Consider the following 26,462-nt stretch of genomic DNA (forward strand, 5'->3'; position numbering starts at 1 on the left):
GTCATTTTTCATTCAACCCTCTGCCTCCATCAGGGCAGGAATCTCGCTTATTTTGCTGCTATGGATCTTTTAGTGGGAAGGGGGGATAAGAATGGCCCATACACAGTATAAATAAGTACATATGCAATATACACACATTTGGAGGCACAGTAGACAGACATATTATTAGCTGAAAATAAACCATTTATTCTCAAAAATAGAAATAAAAGCACAAAGGCCCTGATAACTGTGCATAATCTAAATGACAAGGCTTTAAAATAAAGAGGAGAAACAGCTTACATAAGTGCTCTGGATAATTCTAGTTATAGCCGAGTCTGTAAGTGAATGCAAAACCCTGGAGTCTATTTCTAATGCGCTCCCTGGCTCCTTTATTAAAGGCAGATGCCTTTCTGCAGATGCCTCAAAATGGGCAGCACACATCCAATGGTGCAGTGAAGGTGGCCACTGCTACAACGTCACCTGTCAGTCTAACAGGGTGGGCATCCTATGCCCCACTAACAGCAACATCAGGTACGTAACACTGGATGTGGGGAAGCAACATCCACTCATCAAGGGGCACCTGGAATTGACACTGTTGTCCACCAAGTGCATGGAACACACCAACCAATATGCAGCAATGACTGCAATGACATCGCTTAATCCATTCCATACTCTCTACCCCAGGCTTGTCAACCAGGGAAGGTAGCCCATCTATGAGAAGGAAAACTCTTGATCCTAAACCTCCTCTGCCTTGTGGGTTATCTTTGGGAGAAGAAAAGGCTAAGGAGGAGAACCCTACACAAATCTGGGGTGGAGTCCCTAAGTCCATCTGGGGTGGAGTGCCTCCTTCTGGAAACTCTGGCAGCCAAGCAGGTGTCCAACGTATTGCTCTACTTTCCTTTGGACTACATCAACAAGGCCAAGAGGTGGGTCTTGTTGTCTGGGCAGTCCAAGACTTTGATACACACTGCCTAGGCTTGTACCTTGGGGAGGTCACTTGGGCGCTGCTAAGGCAGAGATTTGACTTCACCTCCAGAGGCACACTCCATTGTCTCCTCAGACAGACATACACAACCCTCCTCGCACACAGTGAACATGCATGTACCAAGTCCACATCTTCCCCTCCACCCCAACCCAGCTAAAGCTACAGTCCAGCAGTTAGGAAGCCAGCAAGCCAGGCCTAACACTATGAACACCAGCCCCATCTCCCACCCCGGGCAGCCCAGACACAGCCAATCAACTTAGGGAAATAAACTAGGAAGAGGAGGAATAACCCTTCAATCCAAACAATGTGGTAACGCCACAGCCCAGCAGTTAGGAGGGCCATGCGGACAGAGACAAAGTTGCCGTCGCCACCAGCAGTGGTACTGGTTCTTCCACACAGAGTGAGCTTAGAACGCTGCGTGTAACATTTTCTGTATTGCAGTGTTTGGGGTGGGGCAGGCAACAGCAAGCACTTTTGGGAGTGAACCATTTGGCTAAGGAAGACTATGGTTGCGGACTCACTCGAGTGCTCACCTGTGGGATGTGGAAATGCAGCAGCTGTGGCAAAGAAGGGGGCTACTGTGTTCTTGTCTTTCTTGTGGGATTCACAGGGGCTTCCGATAAGCCGTTGCGAAAACTGGATGTTGGACTAGATGGGCCCTTGGCCTGACACAGCAGCTGGGCTCTTCTTGTATTCTTAAAAGCCTACTTTTCTGGCAGCCTGGCTGACCCAACAACATTCTTTGTTTACAAGCAACTTTTCACTGGCAAGATGTTCTATTTCAAGGAACTGTGCATTGAAGGGGGGTGGACTAGATAACCATTGGGTTCCCTTTTCAACCCTACAATTCTATGCTTATGACTAGAACATCAAAACCCGAAACCCATCAAATATTGCAATCTACGAACCTGGACATTACTATTATTATAGCAACAAGCGTCGTAAAAAAAGGACAGACTTCAGACAGTGCTAAAAAAGCTTAGAGGGGCCCAACCAAAAGGGAGGGGGGATATTGCTGGAACAGCAAGAGGGTTGAGAAGAGGTAAAGCGATGTAACAGGGTTGCTATGGTCTCCCAAAGGCCTAGACCAGGCCTGACCACACTCTCCCCTTCCTTCCGATGGCTAGGAAGAATTCCCAGCTCAAATGGAAAACACAGACGTCACAGAAAGTGGTCCCAGCTGTGACCCCTGGCACAGACTGCAAGGAGACAGGGCTGGGAAAAGACATCCCTGAGACTGTGCCATGATTCAGCCAAGCAGGGCAAGTGGCACTTGGGACCAAGAATAGCCACATTTATAGAATGGTCTTACTCAAACTACATCCCAGGATGCCTTGCATCTTACGCAGATGCCATTCTCTTTCCTGTCCCGGAGTTCATTTGGGTCAACTGCCAGTATCTGTTGGTTATTTTCCTGGCAAATTTTGGGATCGCAGCTCTGTGCCTCCTGAATACAGCCAGTCTGATTGCCACCAGCGGTTACCACAGGGGGCGTCTCCCCCCTCAAATGCACACTTTTGCTGTTACTCCAGGGTGCTGTGACTGTGTGAACGACGGCAAGCCACCGCTCCTCTCCATGGGAAGACAGCCAAGGGAAGTAACAGATCAGGGGAAAGGAGCCTGTCTGCTGGCTATCACAGCTGAACCAGTCAAAGCTTTCCCTGTACAGCACCAATGGTAGAGGCCCGAAGGCACCAGAGAGGGAGCCAAATTTTCTCTGTCCTCGCATGGCCTCCAAGGAGCAACAGATAAATCTTTCCCTGTCGCTGCACGCCCATCCTTGGGTAGTGCCGCACCCAGTTTACATTACTCTGTTTTCCTGGAAAGAAAAGAGGAGCCATCAAAGAACTGGCTGGAAAGAAGAGGAGTTGGGCAAGTCCTTCAACCAGCCTCTCTGAAGCGATGGAGCAGTGTTGTTTACTTCGCAAGACTTCCTGTGAAGAAAGCGAAACTTCTAGGAAAGCAGATATCCTTGGGGATTGGAAGGCAGGCTCATACAAATGAGGATAGAGACAGAAATCAGTAGATGATTGAATGAAAGCATTCCTCCTGGTCACTCTGTTTGTTTGCTTGCTTGCTTGAAGCAGATGCATCCTGTCCAAACTGCCCTTGGCCCAAACATCTTGCCAGCAGTAAACTTGTGGGACTTTTATCAGGAGACCAATCCATTAAATCTGATAGGCAGATCCATTCACTCATACCAGTAACTAATATTTAGGACAAGGGGTTCACTTTTCTTTTTAACAGCACCTCTCATCGACTCTTTTCTTCTGTCTGACTAAACTCATTCGCAGCCGCCTTGGAAACAGTTTTCAGGAGAGTTGTTCAGGATTACCCAGAGCAGAATGTTGAATTGCACACAGCTTCACCAAAACACAACGGGCAGGGCCGCAGGTGTACTTTGCCAGTTCAGGAAGATGCTCCCTTCTGTGTCAGGACTGCATGGATTATCCAGCCCTATCTGGACGTGCTGGATATTTAACCTGAGATCTTCTGAAACCACAGCATGTGCTCCTCAGCTGAACAATGGCTCTTCCCTGCAACAGAGTAGTTGCAGTATTTTCTTCCCGTAAAAGCCATGTGCCTGGGTTCCCACCAGGACTGAAGACAGCCTTCAAACGTATAAATAAGGCCTCTGGAACACAGGCAAAGTGCCCTTCCCTCACAGCCATACAAACCAGGAGCAACAATGATACCTTTTAACTTTTTTGTTCTATTGAAAATCACCTGGTGAGGACTTGGCTCTAAGAGGCAGGATGCAATTTAACAAGATTAACTCAAGTCCTTTGGGCAGAGGTCCTCAGCTGCATAAATCTGGTTTTGGACACCTCCTTCAGATTTACTGAGGTTAATGTTCTATTGAACTGTGTGCCGGTCCTTTGGAATCTGACAAAGGGACAAAATAAGTGACTTCTAGGGGCACTTATGGTGGCTTAACGCCTAATGCTTCAATACTGGGAAGAGGCTACTGCCCCCAATGACACAGAAGACATGACTCAGCTGGCAGTATATGAGATAAAGGTGCTCCTCTAAACACAAGAAAGGCAGGAAGTTGTCTGTTATATAGACTCTATATATAGATCTATTTGCTTGGATGTCTGAGCACCAGGTTCATCTGGACCATCAGATGTCTCACACAATCACCCTTATTTATATGTACAGAACACATTGTCTTGATTTATTATGGTTAAGTTTGTATTGTTTGCCTTTGTTCCTTTTTGAAAAGTTCAATAAGAAACTCTTAATAAAAACAGACGTAGGTTAAGGCTCAGCCTTCTTCCTTGCCATGACCACCCAGACATCCAGGAAGCAAAGAGTAATAAGCTGGGCTTCACCACATTTCCCAGAGCTGCAGCTACTACCTCCATGCATGGCTTGAGATTCTGAGATTCCCAGCCTTAAATCATCTCTGCATCGAACATGCCCTGCTGCAGTAGAACTGAGGCGAAGTGCACACTTTGGTTTTGCATGTTCTCCATTGATCGTGGATGAAACGGAGGCCGTGGCCACACTCTTCCTTCAGCAAAAGAGAAGTGGCACAGAATGTAGTAATGGGAGTGGAATCCAGCTTTCTTCCTGCCTAGGTTACTAAAAATACCAAGTTTCTAAGCCTTATGACTCCACAGACATGCTTGAAAATAAATGCGAGTCATGCCTGCTGCAATCTCAAAAATGAGAGTGTGTTTGTGTGTACGTGAACAAGATCTCTGGTGGCTGAAGGTTCAGTGCCCTACATAGCTCCATTACCCTACACCAGCCTTCATCCACCTGGAGTCCTCCAGATACTTAGGACTAGAACTCCCAACAGCCCCAGCTGCCAAGCACTGATGGGTGTTAAGAACTTAAGAAGAACCTGATGGATCAGACCAGTGGCCCATCTAAGCCAACATCCTCTTCTCCCCTCTTGCAGTTTCCAGCAACTGGTATTAAGAAGTATTGTTTTCTCCAACTGTGGAGGCACAGCACAGTTGCTATGGCTAGTAATCAACAGGGATGGATGATATATCAATATATTGTCCAAAACCCAGTTTGAAGTTCATATCATGATATTGGTTTCATAATATTTGACCCAGCAATATACTGCGAATCGTGTGTGTGTGTGTGATGCAAAAATCACGATGCAGGAAAAAACCATGAAGCCAGCCAATGCCTCTACATAGCTCCATCCTTATTTCAGACATTGTGATATGTTTGGCTGGTGATATATCACAATGTCGAAAACCAGATATTGCCCAGCTCTAGTCATCGATACCCTTATCCTCTATGGATTTGTTCAATCCTCTTAAAGTCGTCCAAAGTGGTGGCCCTCCTGTGGAAGCAAGTTCCACATGTCTTAACTATGCTCTGCATGAAGAAGTACTTTCTTTTATCTGTCCTGAATCGTCCAACACTGAACTTCACTGGATGCCCAATTGTTCTAGTGTTATGAGGGAGAAAAAACAGTCCTCTAGCCACTTTCTCCGTGCTATGCATAATTTGATAAAAGGTTATAGCCCCAAACATCTGGAGGGCACCAGGTAGAAGGCGGCTTGCCCCACACCCTTTAAGTGGCAAACCTAGCTTATGTCTTGCAAAACAAAAAGTGTGCTGTTACAATGAGGAAAAATGATGCACAGTTGTTAAATTTAACTACAGTACAAGGATGATCTAAACAAAAGGACCATCCCAGAATACACAAGCTCAAGCTCAGCTGACAGTATTAGTTCCTCCCCACTTTCTGTTCCTCATGGGTGGCATTTCTATGAACTCCTGAGAGTGCAGCGCCTTCTTTGTTTACCATTATTTATATAGCACTGTTCACACACACTCAAAAACTCCACATCCAACAGGATGCTCCGCCTTGACAAAAAAGGCAGAAACCACACCGTCCTCAAAAGGAGAAACATCTCAGGGACTTCTGGTCTGCTTCACCAGGGATAAAAGGCGATGCACATCGTCAGTTTTTCCTACCAAGCTGGCTGCCAGCCACAGACAGTTTCAAGACTCCTAACTGCCCGCCAAAAAAACGACTGCGGCTGTGGCTGCTCCAGCTGACGTGCCAAGATGATTGACATGCAGGACCAAGGCATAAATTCCTGCCAGTTATGGGAACGCTCCCTCAAAACATGTGTTGCCATGGCATACCCCTGCACGGAACATGGGCTCACAGGGAGACAGCAGAGGCTGCGCATTCAAACTGGGAATGAATGTGACTGCAGCTCAGCGGGTAGAACACTTGGCATTGCATGTAGAAGCTGCCAATCAGCCTCCAGATAGAAAGAGCGCGAGGGAACAAGCAATGGGGAAGAATCCTTCTCTGCTAGAAAAACACACATACACACAGAGCTGCTGCCAGTCAGAGTAGACAGTACTGGGGATGGATGAATAGTCTAACCTAGCATATGGCAATTCCCAATGCGAGGAGATAGAACTGTAGTGATGGATGGGATCCCATGGGTCATCTAGCCCAATCCCCTGCAAAGCATAGACAATGGGCCAGTCAAATAATGGATACTTCCATGGGATATCCACCGAGCCTGCAGACATCTCCAAGTGGCAAAGGTTACTGCCTAAGACTACCTATGTACTTAAGGACAGCTGGAACTGTTCATCAAGTGGCAAAGATAAGGGACTGCAGGTTTCCGATCCATGTCTAAATCTTGGGGCCTTCCAATATTATATCCTGAGGGAACCATTTACGGTATATAGAACGCTTCCATAGAAGTGGATGTTGAGGTCAATTTAGGGCACACATCGTTCATTGTGCTGGGTGAGGAGGTTAAGTTGGCCTGGTTGGTTGGTTGGTTGTCCTAAAGTAAGTGAGTACAAGTTTTAGGACACGCCTCATAATCTGCTGTAAACAAGGGCTGTTTTACTAGGTTTAGGAAACCTGAGTACACTAACACTTTAGCCAAGAAATCAGAAAAAGACTGATCACAACTAGGCACCCAGTTTATGGAACTCCCTATCGCACTGGGTTCAGTAATGCCTGATACTTGTTGGGTGATCATAGGCCGAGAAGCGTTTATTGTTTCATGAAGAGCTAATCTGTGAGTCTGGTGAGGCTAAGAAAGTCTCCTATTATTTTGCCAAGTTGCCCCTTATATTAGCAACTCAGGCACAACATTCCTTACTTGTCTCCTTCACTCCCTGCCAAACAGATTCCCCTGTCCCCTTCCTGGACCAAAGATGTACACTGCTTGTAGGCAGAGATGTATTCACTACCATCCAAGGAAGAAAATTTGCTCTGGAAGCTAAGAAAATACAAAAAACTTAGTACGGTGGGTATATAATCATAGAACTGTAGAGCTGGAAGGGACCCCAAGAGTCATCTAGACCAACCAATCCTGTCCACAGCGATCCCTGGGTGGGCTCAAACCCCAGCCAGATGCACTGACTCACTGCACCACTGGGGAGAAGTTTTTATTCTGTCATTGTTAAACAGCTGCATAGCTTACAATGCGTGAAGGGGTGTGATTTAAATTAGGGGGGTTATTGCTTTTCTGTTTCTCTCCCTCTCTCTATATGCTATATTTATATTGTGGTGACCTATGGCTATAACAACTATGCTTTATTCAACTGATCTATAGCCTTATAATTCACCACCTTTCCATCCCCCAGCCTGCCTTCGGTTTTCTTCAGTTGCTTGCACTCCTGAGACAGGGACAGGCTCTCCTTGCAAAATGCAATTAACTGCAGCCCCCAGCTGCTCAAGATGCAGAGAGTGACCGCATGAAAATCAACAGCAATTATCAGCCCTGCTTTTGTGCAATGCTCTCTGACTGTCAAGCGATGCACAGACATTAATGGCTCACCAATTCACCGGGGTGCATTTCCAGATGAATGAACATTGTTTGCATTTCCCCCACCCCACCAGTGCTTGCTTGAGCCAGGCTAAGTGATGCATCAAGCCCTCTGAGTTTGGTTGAAAGCAAAACATCAGGTTTCCAGGTGTCTGTGGGCTCAGACAGCTCAGCTAATACAAATCAAGGCCCGTGAAACAAAAAATTGCAAGGGAAGTATACAAGCCCACTTAATGAGAATGTGATCAACCTGGAGCAGGCTTTCCTTTTTTGTTCCAAGCATTTCAAACTTCTGGGGGTTTAGGGAGGGGACTAGATTTATTATTATTTATCAGTGACACCAGTCAGCAGCTTAATATGCTAGGGCACCAAATTGAGCAGCAGGTAAAATCTCTCAGCACATCCTCCAACCCACTGTGCACAACAAACTTGTGTTTGTTACTGGTCGTGGATGGCTATGCTCTTGACCTCCAAGATCAGAGGCTGTATGTTTCTGAATACCACTTACAGGAGGGGAGAGTGCTATTTCACTCAGGTCCACGTGCCAGTTTCCCACTGGTGATATCTGGTTTTCCACTACAAGAACAGGATGCTAGACTAGATGAGGACAGCAGACTCTTATGTTCTTGGGGTTCACCTCTACACTTGACCTTCCAATTTCTTCTGATGTTCTCATCAGAAGAGCTTGGCAGCTGGATCAGACCAAAAGTACATCCAAGCCCAGCATTCCGTTGCCAAAGTAGCCAACAAGGTGTCCCAATGGGAAGCCAGCAAGCAGGATCTGTCACCACAAGTGGGATCCAGAAGGTAAGAACTGGGGGAAATATGCTCATCAAGCAAGTGATGCTCTCTAAATTATTATTATTTTATAAAACAGGTATTATAGGGAGGGTTTATGTATTTATTTGTATTTAATTCATGAGTCACATAATTAAGCAAATATTTTTGAGGCAACAAGGCTGTGCACTTGTTCTCTTCCAATCTTTCTAGAAAGAGGTAAAAAGAGAGCTGGGACAGGGGAAGAGACAGTCAATGGACTAAGGGGCATGCTGCAGGCTTGTTCTGGCCTGGAGGTCACCGGTTGCTTGACAATTACAGTGTTCACACATAACACTTAGCTAGGCTTGGTCTTATTGTGCTGCTTTGTTCTCCTTCCTGGCACAAGCCAAGAAGCCTCAGCTTCCCATTGCATCCAGCCAAAGACCGTTAATGGTTGCTCCCTAGCAACCCACAATCAGCAAGCCAACAACAAACAATGGCTTCAGGCTGGCTAGTGATTGTGGTTTGCTAAGGAGCAAAAAGCCACAGGCTGAAGTTCAGAAATAATGGGGACCAGGGATTCTAGTTTTATCCTGCATGCACCAAGGAGTTTTTCCAGTAAGGACTTGGTAAGTGGTACGGACCATTCATAAAAAAAAAAATGAAAAAGACCCTCAACTGAATGCTTTCCCACAGGCAGATCGGCTGAATGATTCATTCTACAAAGCACTTTATATTTGAAGTTGCCCAAGACATGAATGCTGGCTGTTTGAATAGAATGGCGTGGGTGGGATCTATCCTATGTCAAGTCGATTGAAAAACAGCATCAGCACTGGAGGGAAAGAGAGAATTTAGCCGGGACAGGAGAGAATTAAGGTGGGGGGGGGGGGTTGGCCAACATTCAACTCCCCTCCTCCACTTTTATCTGGTTATCAGTTTTTCCACCTAAAGCTTTTGCAAGAGGGACAGGCTTTCAAACACAAAGTTAACCGATCTGTCAGAAGAGCACACTTAGAAGAGAAGCATGTTTTTGTGTTAGATTGCCTGAAGTTAATATGAATGAATGACGTGTCCTCAAAAAGGAAGAGGATTGCTCTGTGGCATCCTGAAAGCTACGTTATTCCGAACAACTGACTACACCAGTTCTGATGACAATACTTATTTTCTACATTGCACTCTTTGATTCTAGACTATGTAGGCGAAGTTAAGTCCAATGTTATTAGCTAGCCTGACCAGATGTACCTAGGTCAACTAGTATCAGCCACTCCTATTATATTTTAGAATAAACCAATCTGTTAACTGACGGTTATATGGGGGTTCTTCCTGTATACAAAAACTTCCAAAACAAGGCAACCAGGCAGGGGGCTATTTGCCTCTTCTGTGCAGAACACATCACTGTTTCATTGTCTGTGATTCTGTGTGGGACAGCGGAAGTTGATCACTCTAGGAAGAACAGGCATTTTGTTGAAAAGGAATCCAGGCTATCGTTGGGGACTTAGCGAAGGAGGACCTGGCAATTGCCTGTTTCCAGCATCTACAAGCAGCCACGTGGTATGGTTTACTCTACCAAACCTGTGGGGTGAAGTGACCTGAATCAATGCAGTGTGGGCAGAGCCCTATGGTAATAAAAGGGGAGGAGCACCAAGGAAATCTCCATCCACCACACCCAGGTTCACAATGAGAAACATGGGCGGAGCTACAGCAGAGGTTCTCCACTTAGCCCTGGCTTCCCCCCTGAAAGGCTGTGCAAAGAGGATGCAGGAAGCGCACGGTCTGGGGAGGGAACAATGACAAAGCTAACCAAAGCCCAGCTATGGAGTCATAATCATTCTTTGCAGGCTGTAAAAACTTCTTACTGCTGATGACAAGCGCAGTTTCATTTAAGTCTGGCACCACAAAGCCTTGTTTTTGTTGACTGCAATGCTCTTTTCGCACATCAGTTTCACAGAGACCAATTCCCTCTGCCAAGCTGCAGTGTCCTGCCAAGTATTACGTTTCCTTACAAAACTGTGCATGAAATACTTTCAAAAAGGTATGACATTCACATATCCTTTCCTCCAGCAAACTGGAGTTTTTCAAAATCAAGTCCAAGGCTGGAAGGAAAACGCTACTTTCCCTCTCACCTCCCTTGTCCAGCCCTGCCGTTAAGACTCATGGGTACCATGAGCAAGTTTTGCTAAGCTGGCAGCTGTTCAGTTCAGCCCAGGAAAAAAGATGGTGCCTCCCAAACAACCTTTATGTAAGAAAAAGCAAAGCTGTTACAAGCAGGAGATGGAAACAGATCTTCGCTATATTTCTCAAACTGAAGAGTGCAAAGAATTAGTCAGAAGGGGCAGAACTGGCCATGCAAGGAGGACAAGCGAGATCAGAAGGGACTACTTGTGCTAAACAGCAAAGCAAATGCTTGACTGGAATCTCAGCAGCTATGACACTCTTCTGTCGAACAGACTGCTGGAGCAGAGAATAGCAAGGAAGGAAATGACACCTGCTAAATTCCACCATGTGAGAAGCTGCTCCCAGAAATGCGAGGCTCCCTTCTGAAACAGCCTTCTTCAGCCATCCGCAAAAAGTTTGTCGTTCACCAGCCCCAGGGCTCTCACTGGCAACTGCTGTTAAAAGCACCTGGAAGGCTCCAGGCTCTTGTAGGCTGCTGTCCTAAGGCCTAATTGTCACAAACAAGAGATGAGGAGGAACACCCTGTGCCTGAGCCATGTATTAGTTGAGACTAGATGCTCATTCATAAGCGAAGGGATTCCTTGCTGCGACTCATGCTAGCTGAAGACTAGATGCTGAGAAGAAAGGTTTCCTATCTAATTTACTACATGCAGGGAGATGAATGCGTATGTGTACAGATTCACTGTGGTGCGTTTTGGGAGGAACCACAGAACAGCAGCAGAGCACCTGCTTGGCACACAGAAGATACCAGGTTTAATCCCCTGAATGTCCACTATGAAGGGCCTCCAAGCAGGAGGCTGCTAGGAAAGACCCTTCTCTATCCAACACCTTGGAGAGCTGCGGCCAGTCAGAGAAGACAATACCTGGCTAGTCTGATCCTAGGCTCCTAGGGCAGCAGAACCTATTTCCTGACAAAATGTAAATTTGAACAGGCAAAGAGACGAATATCAAATGAAAAGGGACTTGCTGCCAGCTGCCATAATTCAATGCATAATTCAAGACAACAGTTCTTTTTCCCCCTGGATTTTTGCATCACACTGAAGCATTTCACTTACGTGCTACATATTACACTCTTGTTTTCTGCTTTGGCTTTAAGCTGATGCAGCTGCTAAAGAAACCTTAAACGAAATAGGATACATGTGTGTGAGAGAAGGCCAAAAGATGGGGAGGCTCGTGAAGCTAAGCAAGAAAAAATCTGCAAGTTTGCTACTGCCACCTATTACATGTGTACTGGCTTTTCCATGGTTGTCTGGCCACCTCGTGAAAGGGTAAGTCTGTTTCCGTTGGCAATGCTCCTCACCCCACCCCCAAGCAGAGCCGTTATGAGTCGTTCAGTCGTCCGCCTTGTGTGACATTTCATTTTCAGGAAACAATTCCTGGCATGCTGGGAAGTATGACGTGTCTCCACAGCGCCAGGGGTTTCTTCCAGCCAACAGCTCATGACCAGGAAGGTGGTGATACAGTCAACCTTGCAATGTTCCAGAACAACACACCTGTTCATCCGGAACATATGATGAGATTTCCAAAATAAATAATCAAAATCGAAACATGATCAAGCTAAGTTAGGTTGCCACTTGGGTTTCTGACCCTTTAGGAACTTGTCAGGCATGGAATAGAACATGCAAAGGCTGGGATGTGGGGCAGGCTTGCAGATGCTGAGGCCAGCATTCTTTGCAGCAAGAGTAGGCACTTATTAAGCAGCTTGTGGGATAAAGCAAGCCGGGAGTTGAGCTTTATTAACCAATTAAAAAGAACCTTTTAAATCATTATTTATACCCAACCTTTAAGGATAGATTTTCAGGCAGCTTACAACCAATGTCAAAATATGTAGTAATAATAATGAAAAAAAATTGCAAGAGGAGAATATCAAAATAGAACTACTGACTGGATCCTCCCCACAGGGGCAATTGGTGTAAGATCACATCTACCCATTTAAAGCACATGGCTTCTCTCAAAGAATCCTGGGAAGTGTTTGTTAAGGGTGCTGGAAATTATAGCTCTGTGAAGGGTAAACTCCAGTTCCCAGGATTCTCTGGGGGAAGCCATGTGCTTTAAATGTATGAGGTAGATGTGACCCTAGCGGATCCTGTAGTGGTTTTTTTGGAGGAGGGGAGAGAAAATGGGATAGTCCGGCTTGAGGAGGCTCCAGTGTCTTTTTCTGATGCCATGCAGCTTCAGCCAATCCCTTTACATTTGGTTTCAGGAGCAGGTGCTAACCCCATACACAAGGGGCAATATAAGCAGCCCAGAGTTATCTTCTCCTGCTTATACTCATGGAAAAATGATAATTAAGGCAGCCTTCGTTCACCTGGTGCTATTCAGATGTTTTGGACTACAACTGCCGTCAGCCCCAGCCAGCGCGCTCATGCTCCCATCAGCCCCAGCATGATATGGCCATGCCAGCTGGGGCTGATGGGAAAAGCACACCAGCAAATGGAAAAGTCCTATGTGAAGTAAAGATGCTGAGGCAGAGCTGGGTGACCAGCCCAGCTAGAAGCTTCATTCTGCTTCCCTTTGTGACGCTGAAAAGGCTTAGCAAACCAGGTACACCTCAGTTTTACACAAAGGCCACAGCTGGCATGTTGCAGGAAGGGGAGCCCTGGAACATGTTGATGTTCCCAGGAAAAGCTCCCTCCACCTGCCTCTTGAGCAGGAACATTTCTGCATTTCTGTACCAACAAGAGATTGCCTAGGAAGCACACAAGGAACCAGAAGCTATCAACCTCTGGGTAAACACGTATCATCTTAACAATAGTTGCATCTGACAATCACAAGCCTCAGGAGGCAGCACACATTTCCTCTCAAGGGAACGTGAGGCAGACACACATGCAGAGTCCAGGATACTTTTCACTCTGACAAGCAGACACAGAGACTCTGGGCAGAAAAGCCATACAGGAGGGAAGAAATGAGGGAAACCATTTAATAGCCATGTTCATTCACTCCAACTGCCTCTTAGGAAGGGCAGGGAACCCTAGTGACAGGCCTGAAACCCATGCCTCGAAGAGTGCACTGAAAAAAGGATCCAACCAAAAATAAATCATCTATCCTTCCAATCCATCAGAAGCCTTCTGGACAAAGCCTTCTGTTATAAACAAAGAGGAGAGCTGCTGGCACAATGAGCTCAACACCTAGTCCAGACACCAGCGAGAACAAAGCGAAGCACTTCCTGCTCCCTAGTGACCCCCATCGGAAACAGCCCATTCCTGTTCCCAGAATGCTGCAGCCTGTGGGATCAGACGCACTTTAGAAGGTGCTCAGCTCTAAGATAGTCTTCCCGCGCAGAACCAAATAATGCTGGCATTTTTCCTGTAACTGGCAGGACATTTTCTTCCACATCAGTCAGGTTTCTTGTCCAAATGAAGTCGATGCTGTAATGCAGGGGAAGGGAACCTTTTTCATCCTGAGGGCCGCATTCGCACACAAGGGAACCTTCATGGGGCCGGAAGCAAGTTGTAGGTGGGGCCAGAGGCAGAAGTGGACAGGTGTGACTGTTACTTTCATACTGTAGCCTGCATTTCAGCCCCATAAAATCCAGAGGCTTCTAAACATACCCACCCACACTCAGAGGCATTTTCACAACTCAAGGACACATTTCAGGCAAAGGCAATCAAGGGGAGTTGAGGACAGGGCCACTGAGGAGTGGGGTCTGGACAATCTCGAAAATCAGAGAAAGGGGACTGAAACTCCTCACCTTCGCCACAATAAAGCTACCAGTCTTTAGAAGGTACCAAAAGACCCCCTGTTGTGTTGTGTTTCCTTCAGGAAGCCAAACACAGCAACTCCTTGGGAAGTTGTACATGCGCAATTATTATCATAAAAAAATACAACCAGGTCCAACAGGCTGGAGAACAAACTCACCTGGACATCATAGAGAGCTACAATGTTCTCATGCTGAAGTTCCTAGAAAAAAAGAAGAGAAGCACTTGAAGATTATCCCTATTCAGTTAGTGTAACATCACAAGTGATGTGAAGGCCAGTCAAATAGCATCAAATGTACATGTGGAAGAAATGTACAAGCAACCCCCCCCCCAAAAAACCCCTATAAAAATGTGACCTCTCCTGGCAAAGCTGTGACTGGGGGGAGGGGGGAATGTAACCTGCCTCCCTGTTATCTTATGTTGTACATTTACATTTGTTGTGTATTGAATCTGTAACAGGGGAAAGACAAACAGACTGGCTGTGTGTGCTCCTCCTGGGAAGTCCCAGTTAATGGTTTACTGTCCCATGTGCACTTTTGCTCCTCCTGCCTAGTGAGCGGATAGCATCTCTCCATTCTGGAGCCAAGGTTGGCTTTCATAATTGCCACCTTTTCTTACCAGCCACTTTTTAGCTACTGTTTTTTCAGCTGCTGCTGTCTCTCAGCGATTTCCTCCCCCTTTTTAAAAGTGCTGTTTAGTTGGTTCTAAGATTAGGCAGCTGCAGTTATGGTTCCAGGTGAAAGAGGTGGGGTCATTTTAAACATTTTCTTTTTATTCTAATGACTGATGTGTGTCTACCTGTTGTGGTTAACACTAACCTCAGCAACTGGGCAGGGAAGGTTCTGCCTGCTACTGCTACCTCTGCAGTGGGGAAGGGCTGCAGCTCAGCTCTGGAGCACCTGCACTGCATGATGGGGCAGAGCACATGGGCTGGCTTGTAAACGATAGTCCCACCTATTCTGGAGTGCAATTGGGGGCCTAGTCCATAACTCAGCATCTCCAGGTAAGACTGGGAAAGACTTCCTGTCTGAGATCCCGGAGAGCTGCTTCCTATCACAATCAACAATCCTGAGCGAAATGGGGGCGAAGAGTCAGCAAAAATCTAATTCCTATGTTCCTTCTAAAACCAGCTCTTAATTTAAAACCACAAGAACTGGAATCCTGCGTTTTCTTTTTGGGGGAAGCGCAGTAATCACATAGTTCACATGCAAAGAATCTCAGGTTCAATTGCCAACATCTCCAGGCAGGCTGGGAATATTCCCTGCCTGAAACCTTGGGAGTTGCTGCTAGTTGGTGTAGACCAGTGCTTCCCAAACTTGGGTCTCCAGCTGTTTTTGGACTACAATTCCCATTATCCCTGACCACTGGTCCTGCTAAATAGGGATGGTGGCAGTTGTAGTCCAGGGATGCCCAGTATGTATAAAGGGGTCGAGGGAGAATGATTCCTAACCACGTGGGGACATTTTAGAGGAAAACACGTCTCAAATTTACTGTAAAACAAGAAACGCATTTGTTATTTAAAATATTTGTGGTAAGAGAACTCTGCGGCACTTCATGAAAAAGGTGCTGTCCTCCATAGCCCAGGAACTGCTCTTGTTTATCAAAGAAGGGGTAATCAAGTTATGAGCTGCTTGACAACATGCTCAGAACAGCTGAAATGTTTGAATTCCTGGCAGTGTCTAAGAGGGGTGTCAAGAGAGCACACAAGGTGACATATGTGAAATGATCTAATTAGCTAGCTCAGTCTTCCCTCAAACCAAACCCTCCAGATGTTTGGAACTACAACTCCAATTGGGGCTGACGAGAAATGTAGTCTAAAACATCTGGAAGGGCATCGTGCTGGGAGAAGGATGAGTTAGGTCACTCAAAAGATTTCCAAGAGGTCGCAGTATTGCTAAATGTGAACAGAAAAAACCTGTGTGGGTGATAGAAACGTGTGTGTTAAAAAACAAGGAGAGTGCTAGGTACAAGAAAAAGAATCCTGAAGGTGATGTCTGGCACCAGCAAAGACAACAGTGCCAAATTTCACTGCACTGGAAACTGTGTGACTTTGGGGAGGGGGTATCAAGTTAAGAGGGGAAGCAACAGCACAAGACCCTAATGGTGGCATAACTTCTGCTGAGGGGCTACTGCTAACTGGTAGAGCACCTGCTCTGCAGGCAGGAGATCCCAGGTTTAATCCTGAAATCCCAAGTGAAAAGAGTTCAGGTGAAGGAGGTGATGGGCAAGGCCCTGGACAGCAGACAACAGAGCTAAATGCAAGAATGGTCTGACCCGCTATTAAGCAACCTTCCATGTTCCAAGTTTTGACTTGGGGATCAAATAAAGTACCCCAGTAAGTAAGAAGTTGGGTCTCTGTGCTGCTGAATAACCTCTCTCTCTCTCTTCAACATCTCTACTTTGCAATCCCCTTAAGACAGATCATGCATTGTTCCTTTTGAATCAGTTACCCTAAAATGGGCCAGGTCAGCCAAATGACAGAAGCAAGTGTGAAAATTCCACACCCCTCCAAAAGCTGCCATCCACAGCATTCCAAGTCCAGCGTGGGAGGAGCTTTAGAAAAATCAGTACAATTAAAACAATGTCCCTTGGTAGAGAAACTCTCGTCTTCTGCCCCAAGTAAACTTGAACTCTGCACCAAGAAACCCTGAATTCTTTTACATAATAATAATAATGAGTCTTATTTGGCATAATTATACTTCTGTTTGTGGTGGAATATAGCAGAATAATAAAGCACCAGAGCCTGAATCCTCAGCTAACATTTGGGCTTCTGAGATTTCAGCATCAAGTACCATTCACCCAGACAAACTTCTGAGTGTATCCTTGCAAACTATGAAAGATTAGAAACTATCAGACATTAATAAAACAAACAATTCTCGGGAAGCTGGTTTCATTCCCTGTGTACTAAAAATGCAACACCTATCTCTACAAATTTTCATTCTTTTTAATAAGTCATAAACACAGATGCTGAAATCTGTGCTTTTACTGTGCTTACACAGAAAGAAAAATCAAAGAGCTGAGGCCTGGCAATACTCAAGCCCTCCGCACCAGTCATCTAATGGATTTGTCTATTTCTAGAGATGGAGAATCCCAATGCATTATTTGAAAACCCTCCAAATCTCAGCCTTTGCAGGAAGACATAAAATGCTGGAACTGGTATGACTATCTAGGTATGAGGATTAAGTTTCCCACCAGTCCTCTGAGGACACCTTGCAGGAAGGATGAAGTTTGGAAGAATATCACAAACCATACCTTTAAAATTTTTATTTCTTTCCCAAGGAGGAGCTGAGATTTCGACAAGTTCTTCTTGTTGATGCTTTTGATGGCCACTTCCCAGTCAGTTTTCTGAAAAGAACAACAAAAAAGTGTTTTAAATCCAAACAAGTATCCTGATTTTCTGTGTTAAGAAGCCCAATGGCCCTAAGATGTGCTTTTTTAAAAAAAGTTCTCTAGACCAGTCATCCTCAACCTGATGCCCTCCAGAAGTTTTGGATTACAAACTCCCATCAGCCCTAGCCTGTCAATGGCTATGTTGGGGTTTCCAGTCTTTAGGAGTGGTCAACACAAGCAGTTTAAAGATAATGATGGGGTAATAGGAGGCTGGCACCTCGGCCTTTGCTAATGAGCCCTTATTTACTGCAAGTAACAGGTCAGCAACTGAAGGCTCCAGGGCCAAATCCAGTCCCCTTTGGAACACCAACTGGAACCCCCAGTTGCAATCTCAGAGACATGGCAAAGGTGGCTGGAAACTGCTTGGGATGAGGACGCCGCCTGGGGTCTTGGTCCCATCCACTTCCCCCCTGAGATTTGGGGCATCAATACAGTGGTACCTCAGGTTATGTACTTAATTTGTTCTGGAGGTCCGTCTGAACCTGAAACTGTGCTTAACCTGAAGCACCACTTTAGCTAATGGGGCCTCCTGCTGCTGCCGCACCGCCGGAGCACAATTTCTGTTCTCATCCTGAAGCAAAGTTCTTAACCCGAGTTACTATTTCTGGGTTAGTGGAGTATGTAACCTGAAGCGTATGTAACCCGAGGTACCACTGTATTTTCCAGTCATAGGAACATAAAATCCTGCTGGACCAGGCCAGTGGCCCATCTAGTCCAGTATCTTGTTCTCACAGAGACTAAACAGATGCATATGGTAAGTCCAAAAGCAAGAATTCACAACAGCACTCAGCCCTCCTTTGTTTCCCAGCAACTGCTATTCACAAGCATTCTGCCTCCAAGAGTGGAAGTAGTGGGCAATGAGAACTGGCCCTTTAGTTCCTACTCCTGATTAAAACAGGGCCTGTGGCTGCCTTTTATTACACTACTTCAATGATTCCCATTCCCTTTTGTCAGCTTCCACCTCCAATGGTTGCATTTGCATTTAACTGCTGTGCCATATCTTGGTTGCTGCTGTTTTCCAACAAACCACAAGCCCTCTCACAGACAAGCCAACAAGCAGTGGTTTGTTTCTCCAAAGTTTGGGTTTGTTTTTTCCAGCTGCTCTTGCGTTGTGCCTCTGTAAGCTTGACAAGCATCTGGAGTGGCCTAAGAAACCCTGGTTAAGAGAGACTGTTGAATGTGGACATAATGCCAAGCCATAGTTGAAACATGCCAGGGTTTGTGAACCAACAAGGCATAGCTTCACATGAAAGCAAAACATGGTTAGTCTGCTAGGGTGGTTTCACCAGTCTGAACAAACCACCTCTAGGGTAGACACAGCTTAGTGTCATGTGCAAAAGCAGCCACTACACAAGCAAATTGAATATTCTGAATCACAAACGACTACGAATTGCAAGGCTCTTCATATACTTTATTACAGAGGAGTAGAAATCTGTTTCCAATAGACTAAAGATATTGAAAAGATTGAGGGTAATCCCAAATGTAAAATGATCATCTCACAACACAAGTGCCTGACTCAATTTTCAAATCTCCCCACCCCCTTATAAACTTTGCATTTGAGTTATGCAACAGCTTTTTGTTGTGTTTCAGTCAGTCAATGCTGTCATCTTTTGAGTCACAAACTGTTCTGGGAGGTGCCAAATAGGAAAAACAGACCACTTAAGAAGGCAAGAAAGATCACACACAGTTGCATGCTCTGTGGGCAGGTGTTAAGTTTGAGTAAAGTTAATTTGAAAGTACCTTCAACTGCCTAGAAGGCATTTTTGCCCTGCAAAATTGTTGCTTTGTTTTTTATCTACATAGTACTTTGCAAAACCTAAGTGAGCTCCTGACCTAAGGAGCTTACCACCATCAATGGGAGAAAGGTGACAAAAGGTGGGAAAGGATGGGCAACAAGGAACCACCTTGCTCTCATTTGTTAGTGCTATTTCTTGAATTATGCAGCCACCTATTAATAAATATTCCTACTTAAGACAACAATACTGAACATACACTGTATCTGAATTAAAATCAACAAAAACAAAAGTTATAGAATAAACAATTTTTTCCAGAAGAGACACCAAAAAAAGCCCAGATTTAGAACCCAACTGAAAAGCTTGCGTGAATTAAAATGCCTCCACATGCTCTGAAAAATCACAGAGAAGGCAGCAGGTGAACCCCTCTGGACAGAGACTACAGTATTTCATAGCTGAGATGCCCCTGCTGAAAATGCCCCTCTTATTGGTAGGACAAGGTAGGTAATAAATGTGCTCTTTTTACATAACAGAAGCAAGGGAAACACCAACTTGCCAAAGGTCCAAAGATAGATAAGCTTGTAGCAAAGGGGGGGAAATTATAAGCTTTAGGTCAAGTTACTGGGCTTATGTAAAAGGGGTTATTGAGGTCCTGAGGTCACAACTAGACATGACACAGTGGCGGCAGCAGAAATGGGGCAGGTTTATCAGAATAAAGTAAAGGGGGGAGGGCTGATGGCCAGCAAAGCTTCCCATTATAAAGGGCAAAAGGCTGGGACTGGTGACATTTAAGAAATCTTTACCAATCTGAAGAGAGACAGTTAGCTCTGCAGTTACTGGATGGGGGAGGGAATAAGACTGGTCTCTGCTGCCCCTGCACTTTGAGAGATTTACAAGTAAGGGGGGGGCAGAGAAAGGAAAGAGGCATTCCACCCTGAATTTTTAAACAGTTTACCTTGCTGAAACCTTTCTATCAATTGCAACTAAACAAGCGAGAAAAGGGGCAGCAAGAGCCCATAATAACAGGTTGACACCACCACCACCACCATCTCTGCTCTGCTTTGAAATAAAAACAGGCGTGAACTTTAGAATAAAAAGGCGGAGGAGCCACATCCACATTCCACGCCCCCCACCCCTGAAAAAAAAGCGCTGCTTTAGAAAACACCTGACCTCAGCTGACTCTCCAGAACAGGCTAGCTGATGTCAACAACAAGGATGGTGATAGGAGAAACAAAACAGATCAAAAGGCAGAGAAATAGGGAGATGCTGAAGCAGAGCTTCTTGCGGACTGACCCTTTGACTTATTCCAAATATCACCTCCTCCTCGACCAGTCATGCACACAAACACACACACAGAGGAAGGGAAGGAGATGGTTGTATAACCAGCCAAGAGATGGGCTAAGAGGGAAAGGGAAGGGAGGGGGAGAGGAGTCCGCCACCCTACCCTGCTGGATTTACCTTGCGGTGGCGACCTTTAAAGACCACAGCGAATGCTCCATGTCCTATGAGGTCCTTCTTGCTATATTCAAAGTCTCCCACCACCTCCATCCTCCTTCAAGGGGGCATGAAGCCCAACGGGCAGGGAGGATAAAGGGAGACCAGCTGGGGAGAAGGGACCGCCACAGAAAAGGCTTTTAAAAAATATTAAGCTCACATCAGCAACCCAGGCTGTGGAGGGGAGGAAGATGAGGCACCAAGCAGGTTGACTAGGGTGGGTCTGTCCGTCTCCCTTCCTCCTGCCCGCCCCCAAGGACGGGAGGCAGCTGTGGGCATGTTGCTTGGGCAGGCACAGGCCGGGGGTCCCCAGGCGAAGGGGGTCGGGGGATACTGGCTGGCTGCTCCGGCGTCCCAAAGGCGATGAGCGTTTTCTGGCATGGGGGAAAGGAAGGAGGAAAGGAGGACGGGGAGATTAATCCTCCTCTGAAGGGGAGAAGAGGCAAGAGGGACCACAGAAGGGAAGAGCGAGCATTTAGGTGCCTTTGGGCCCGATATAAATTATTATTGTTACTAATATAATAATAAAGGCCAGAGACGTGCAAGCACAAGTCGCTGGGTAAAGGTGGCACAGGTGAGTTTTAAGGCTTCAGAAATAAAAGGGGGTGTTAGCACCTTTAATGGTTTGTTTAAATATGAGAAGTAGAGGGCTTATCTAAGCTTTTACGGGGTGGGGAGGAAAGCAATAAAGCCTAAAAAGGTGGTGGGAGAAACAAAATCAAAGACCCTTGAAAAGAAAGGGGACCACAATTTAATAACATGCCCAAATGGGGTTCTACATAATAAAGGAATTTTAAAAGGGCAGTGACAATCTAAATGAGGATGGGAAATATTAATTGTATCCTGGGATAAATTATACAGAATACACAGAGAGACCCCTCAAAACTGGGGAGGTGAGCAATTAAGATACCTATTTCTTTCTTTAATTAAAAAAGGGAAAGGGGAAGAGGCATATCCCTGAGTGGTGATAGGGAGAAAGGTGGATTCTGCTGTATTTTTTATATTAAAAAAAAAACCTTTTAAGGGGGGACGGCGGAAAGGATACCAACCCTTTTTAATGGGGGGCGGCGTATAGAGATAAATACAGAAGGCCTGTAAACTGGGAATGGGGAATTGGGGCAGGGGGCTCAGGCCCCCCCTCAGGGGTCCCTCATCACGGCCTTCTTACATTGTGCCCCCCACACCTCATTACCGGCCTGAAGGGCTTCCTAAACCTCTTTCCCACCCCCACGAAAATAAAAGTCAAAGCAATAGACCCTAAAACGGGTCGAAATAAAGGGGTCGGGCTCTTTCTAGTCCTGGGCCACAGATATTTCCGGGTGGGGGGTGAAAGGGATAAAGGGAGGGGAAGAGAGAAATCCTGTCTTCTCCTCAGGCCGCTGCCCGCCGCCCCACTCGCGTCTTCCGCCGCCGGTAGTCCTCCCTGCCTCGCCGGCGTCCGGCTACGACTGCCGAAGCCTCCGCGCGGTGCAGCCTTTCTTATAGGACGTATCGCGCAGGCGCAAGGCTTCCTGTCTCCCTCCGCCGGGATTGAGAGGAGGGCGGAGGGGAAATCAGAGGAAGAGGAAAAAGAGTCCCCGCGCGCGGGGGAAGGAACAGGCGGGCGGGGGGCGGGGATTGACGGCGACGTCTGTGAGGGAAAGTTGCGAGAGGGCGGGAAATAATGGCCTTGGGCGCCATTTTGTTTTTGGCCAAGATAAGCCCATATATATATATATATATATGGCACAAACACAAACTAAATAAAATTAATTCACATATGCACTCTTACCATACACATACAGCCACAAGTTCTTTTTTTATATATAGAATTTTTTATTGGTTTTTCATAGTTTTTATAAACACAAACAATACACAACACAAACAAACAAGCATACAAACAAACATGTATAGTTTCATATCCTTTTTTCTTAAACCTTACTTCATCGACTTCCCCATACCTCCCCCTTCTACATCCCAATTTCCAAATTTGTTTCAGCAAATCCTAACCCTTGGTTTTGTCAGATTTTCCCCTTATTCTATTCTTTTACTTAATCTTTTACAGCTGTAATCCCCTTTCCCCCAAAAAACCTCAACATTTTAGCATTCATTAATTTTACAGTGTTTCTTGAGGTAAATTTTAAATTTCTTCCAGTCTTCCTCCGCCGTCTCTTTCCCCTGGTCGCGGATTCTGCCGGTCATTTCCGCCAGTCCCATATAGTCTATCACCTTCATCTGCCATTCTTCCAGAGTGGGTAGATCTTGTGTCTTCCAGTACTTTGCGATGAGTATTCTTGCTGCTGTTGTTGCGTACATAAAAAAAGTTCTGTCCTTCTTTGACACCAATTGGCCGACGATGCCCAAGAGGAAGGCCTCTGGTTTCTTAGGGAAAGTACATTTAAGTAACTTTTTCATTTCATTATATATCATTTCCCAGAAAACCTTAATCTTCGGGCACGTCCACCAAAGGTGGTAGAAAGTACCTTCAATTTCTTTACATTTCCAACACTTATTGTCAGGCAAATGATAGATTTTTGCTAGCTTGACTGGGGTCACATACAGCCACAAGTTCTGTCTGGCCAGTAGCCTTCCAAGCTAGGAGACCACACTGAGGGTTGGTTGCCAACTTTTCACACCAGCCCCCGTTCCTCTGCCCAACAGCAGGTTAAACTGCAAATAGAGTGTTTTGTTGCTGCTGATTAAGCAATATATAAATCTTGACAGATAAAAGGTACGGTGGGTGTGATGTTTCTTGCTTTTCTCTGTGCCCACCTGTGTAAATTACAGGTGAGGCCTGTTTTGTTCCTTATTACTAACTAGGCAATTCGCCTCATTGTAGGACGGCCACGTTTTTCACCACCCAAACAGCAGCTTTGCTCTGCAACTGTTATAGCAGGCAATGATCCTTCGCTTTGTACTCTTTTTGCTTGCAGATCGAGGCAGAGGAGCAGGCCTGGTATATATATATATATATTTTCTGATCATTTGGCGATCCTTGGCCAAGGGTTGCCATCTTACCTCAACATTATTGGCAAAAGGCCGTGCAGCACTGCCTAGTAGGCAGACCAGGGTTCAAATTCCCATTCAGACAAGAAGCTCACTGGGCAACCTTGGGCCGGTCGTTCTCAGCCTGGCCTACCTCACAGGGTTGTTGTGAGGATTACCTGGGCGGTTGAGGAGGGGGGAGACATTCACTGCCCTGAGCTTTTGGAGGAGGTGGAATATATGTGTGCAATTAAATAAATAAATAAATACAGTGGTGCCTCGCAAGAGGAAATTAATTCGTTCCGCAAGTTTTTTCTTTTTTGCGAGTTTTTCGTCTTGCGAAGCACGGTTTCCCATAGGAATGCATTGAAAATCAATTAATGCGTTCCTATGGAAACCGCTTGCCAGGCTGGCGGTGCGGAGAAGGGCTTTTCTCCCCACCGCAAGCCTTCAGGACAGGTACGGGAACAGAGGGGAAGGCGCACAGCGCTTCTCCTCTGTTCCCGGGGCTTGCGTGGGAGGAGGGTTTTTCCTCCCCACCGCCAACATTCAGAACAGCATTCTGAATGTTGGCGGTGGGAAGGAAAACCCTCCTCCCACCGCAAGTCTTCAGGACAGCCATCCGAAGGCTGGCGCGGGGAGAGGGTCTCTCCGCCCCACCGCCAGACTTCGGAGGAGGTCCGAGGACAATGGGGAAGACGCGCTGCGCTTCCCCGCTGTCCCGGAGATTTCCCTATGGGCTTTCGTCTTGCGAAGGAAGCCCATAGGGAAATTCGTTTTGCGAAGCGCCTCCAAAACGGAAAACCCTTTCGTCTAGCGGGTTTTCCGTCTTGCGAGGCGTTCGTCTTGCGGGGCACCACTGTAAAATAAACAATGCTACTCCAAACCTCCAATGAAGGAGAGTCCACCACCTTCTGAGGTGGTGAATCCTCATTTCATTGGAGGTTTTTAAACAGAGGTTGGGTGACCATCTGTCAAGATTTGTTCAACTGCGATTCCTTCATTGCAGGGGTTTAGACTAGATGAGCCTTGGGGTTCCCTTCTAACTCGAACAGATTCTACGAAATGCGCAAACACCCACACCTCCCCAATAAGGCACGACACTGACAGCATCCCCCTACAGCTGGACGCAACATCCCAACCGCTTTGGTACCAGCGCACACCCCACTTGGGAGCACATTTGAGGCATGCGGCCGGATGAGGCCCGCGAGCTGACATGCAAAAGAAAATTTGCTTCGGTGCGCAAATCTGCCAGTGAGACAATATGGTTGGGAAGGGGAGCGTTAAAAGAGTCGGGTAGATTTCCCGTTCTTCTGCAAAAGGAGGATGTATTCAAAGCAAGTTTTTGGTGGGGAGGGAAGTAGAAGATTCAAACGCACAAACCACAAATCCATTTTTCACAGGCCTGCCCTGAAAAGCGCATGACCTTCTAACGGTATCACATGCGCTCAAGTCCTCGTAAACAGGCCTTGGGAGTTGCTGAGTGTCAATCAAGTGCTTCCATCCATCAAGGCAACGCAAATGGGTCACATGAAGCCCTTCACCTCCCCCCCCCTTGCTCTAAGCGCTTGTATAAATTATTTCACAGACACATATGTCTCCTGCTTCTTTTCAGAATTTGTTCCATTCACTCCTCCACAAGTAAATCTTTTAAATTCACAGACAGTGCCGGACTTACGTATAAGCTAAACAAGCTATAGCTTAGGGAGCCCCTCTCTTGGGGCCCCAAAAAAATTTAAAGGGAAAAAAAATGGATGCACATTTCCAAAATATATCACTTTGATAAAATACATATTTTGTTATGCGCAAATGGCTTTAGATACCTATTAGGTCCATAAATTACCATATATATAGCATATATTCAACACAAAAAACAGCGATAATTTGTTGTTGACAAAGGACAGCTGGACATATAAAGGGCCCCATTACCTTCAGTAGCTTAGGGCTCCATCAAACCTACACCTAGCCCTGTTCACAGAGTTGTGACTTTATTTTCCTAGTGACTGGTCCAGATGCAAATGGTAACCTGAAAAGCTGTATTATTCCTGTGACTTATAATGTGCTTAAAGTTTTCTAAATGCAAAACAAATTCTCTCTCTCGTTGTATCTGGCACCATACTATGGTGTGACTGTCTAATAAAAGGGAAAAGGGATGAGGAGGGGAGAGGAAAAACCAGGGAACTATGCATGTGTTCTTCAGAAAGCGACATAATATATTGTTTCATTTAATAACCACGATCACCTTTGCCAACTGACCAATGCCTAACCTGCTCCTGTGCTTTAAACTGGATTGCAAGGAAAGTTAGCAACTGCTCTGTTGCACGCACCTTGGAAAACTAGAAGGTTGCACGCACCTTGGAAGGTTTGCTGACACGTATTTTTTTCCCCTTTTCCCTTTTACAATGTTCAAGCGGGTTATATAAACATCACGAGACACACCTGGTGGAATCAATTCACTGGGGTCATTACCCCAGGACCTATTTGAAGCTTACCTGCCCATCAG

General features: G+C 46.0%; 1 protein-coding gene across 1 annotated transcript in view; it reads right to left on the minus strand.

The window, feature by feature from the left end:
- ULK2 (unc-51 like autophagy activating kinase 2) overlaps positions 1-22,491 on the minus strand; it is a 65,113-nt gene extending 42,622 nt beyond the window's left edge. The window contains exons 1-3 of the mRNA XM_083479807.1: positions 20,960-22,491; positions 17,631-17,723; positions 14,539-14,580 (exon numbers count right to left, since the gene is read on the minus strand). Of these exons, the coding sequence (XP_083335933.1) occupies positions 14,539-14,580; positions 17,631-17,723; positions 20,960-21,049 (225 nt within the window). The 5' untranslated portion in view covers positions 21,050-22,491. The remainder of the gene's footprint in view (positions 1-14,538; positions 14,581-17,630; positions 17,724-20,959) is intronic.
- Between the last annotated feature and the right edge of the window lie 3,971 nt (positions 22,492-26,462).

This window comes from Podarcis liolepis (genome assembly GCF_965112155.1).
Source record: "Podarcis liolepis genome assembly, chromosome: 16".
In the NCBI taxonomy this organism is placed as follows: domain Eukaryota; kingdom Metazoa; phylum Chordata; class Lepidosauria; order Squamata; family Lacertidae; genus Podarcis; species Podarcis liolepis.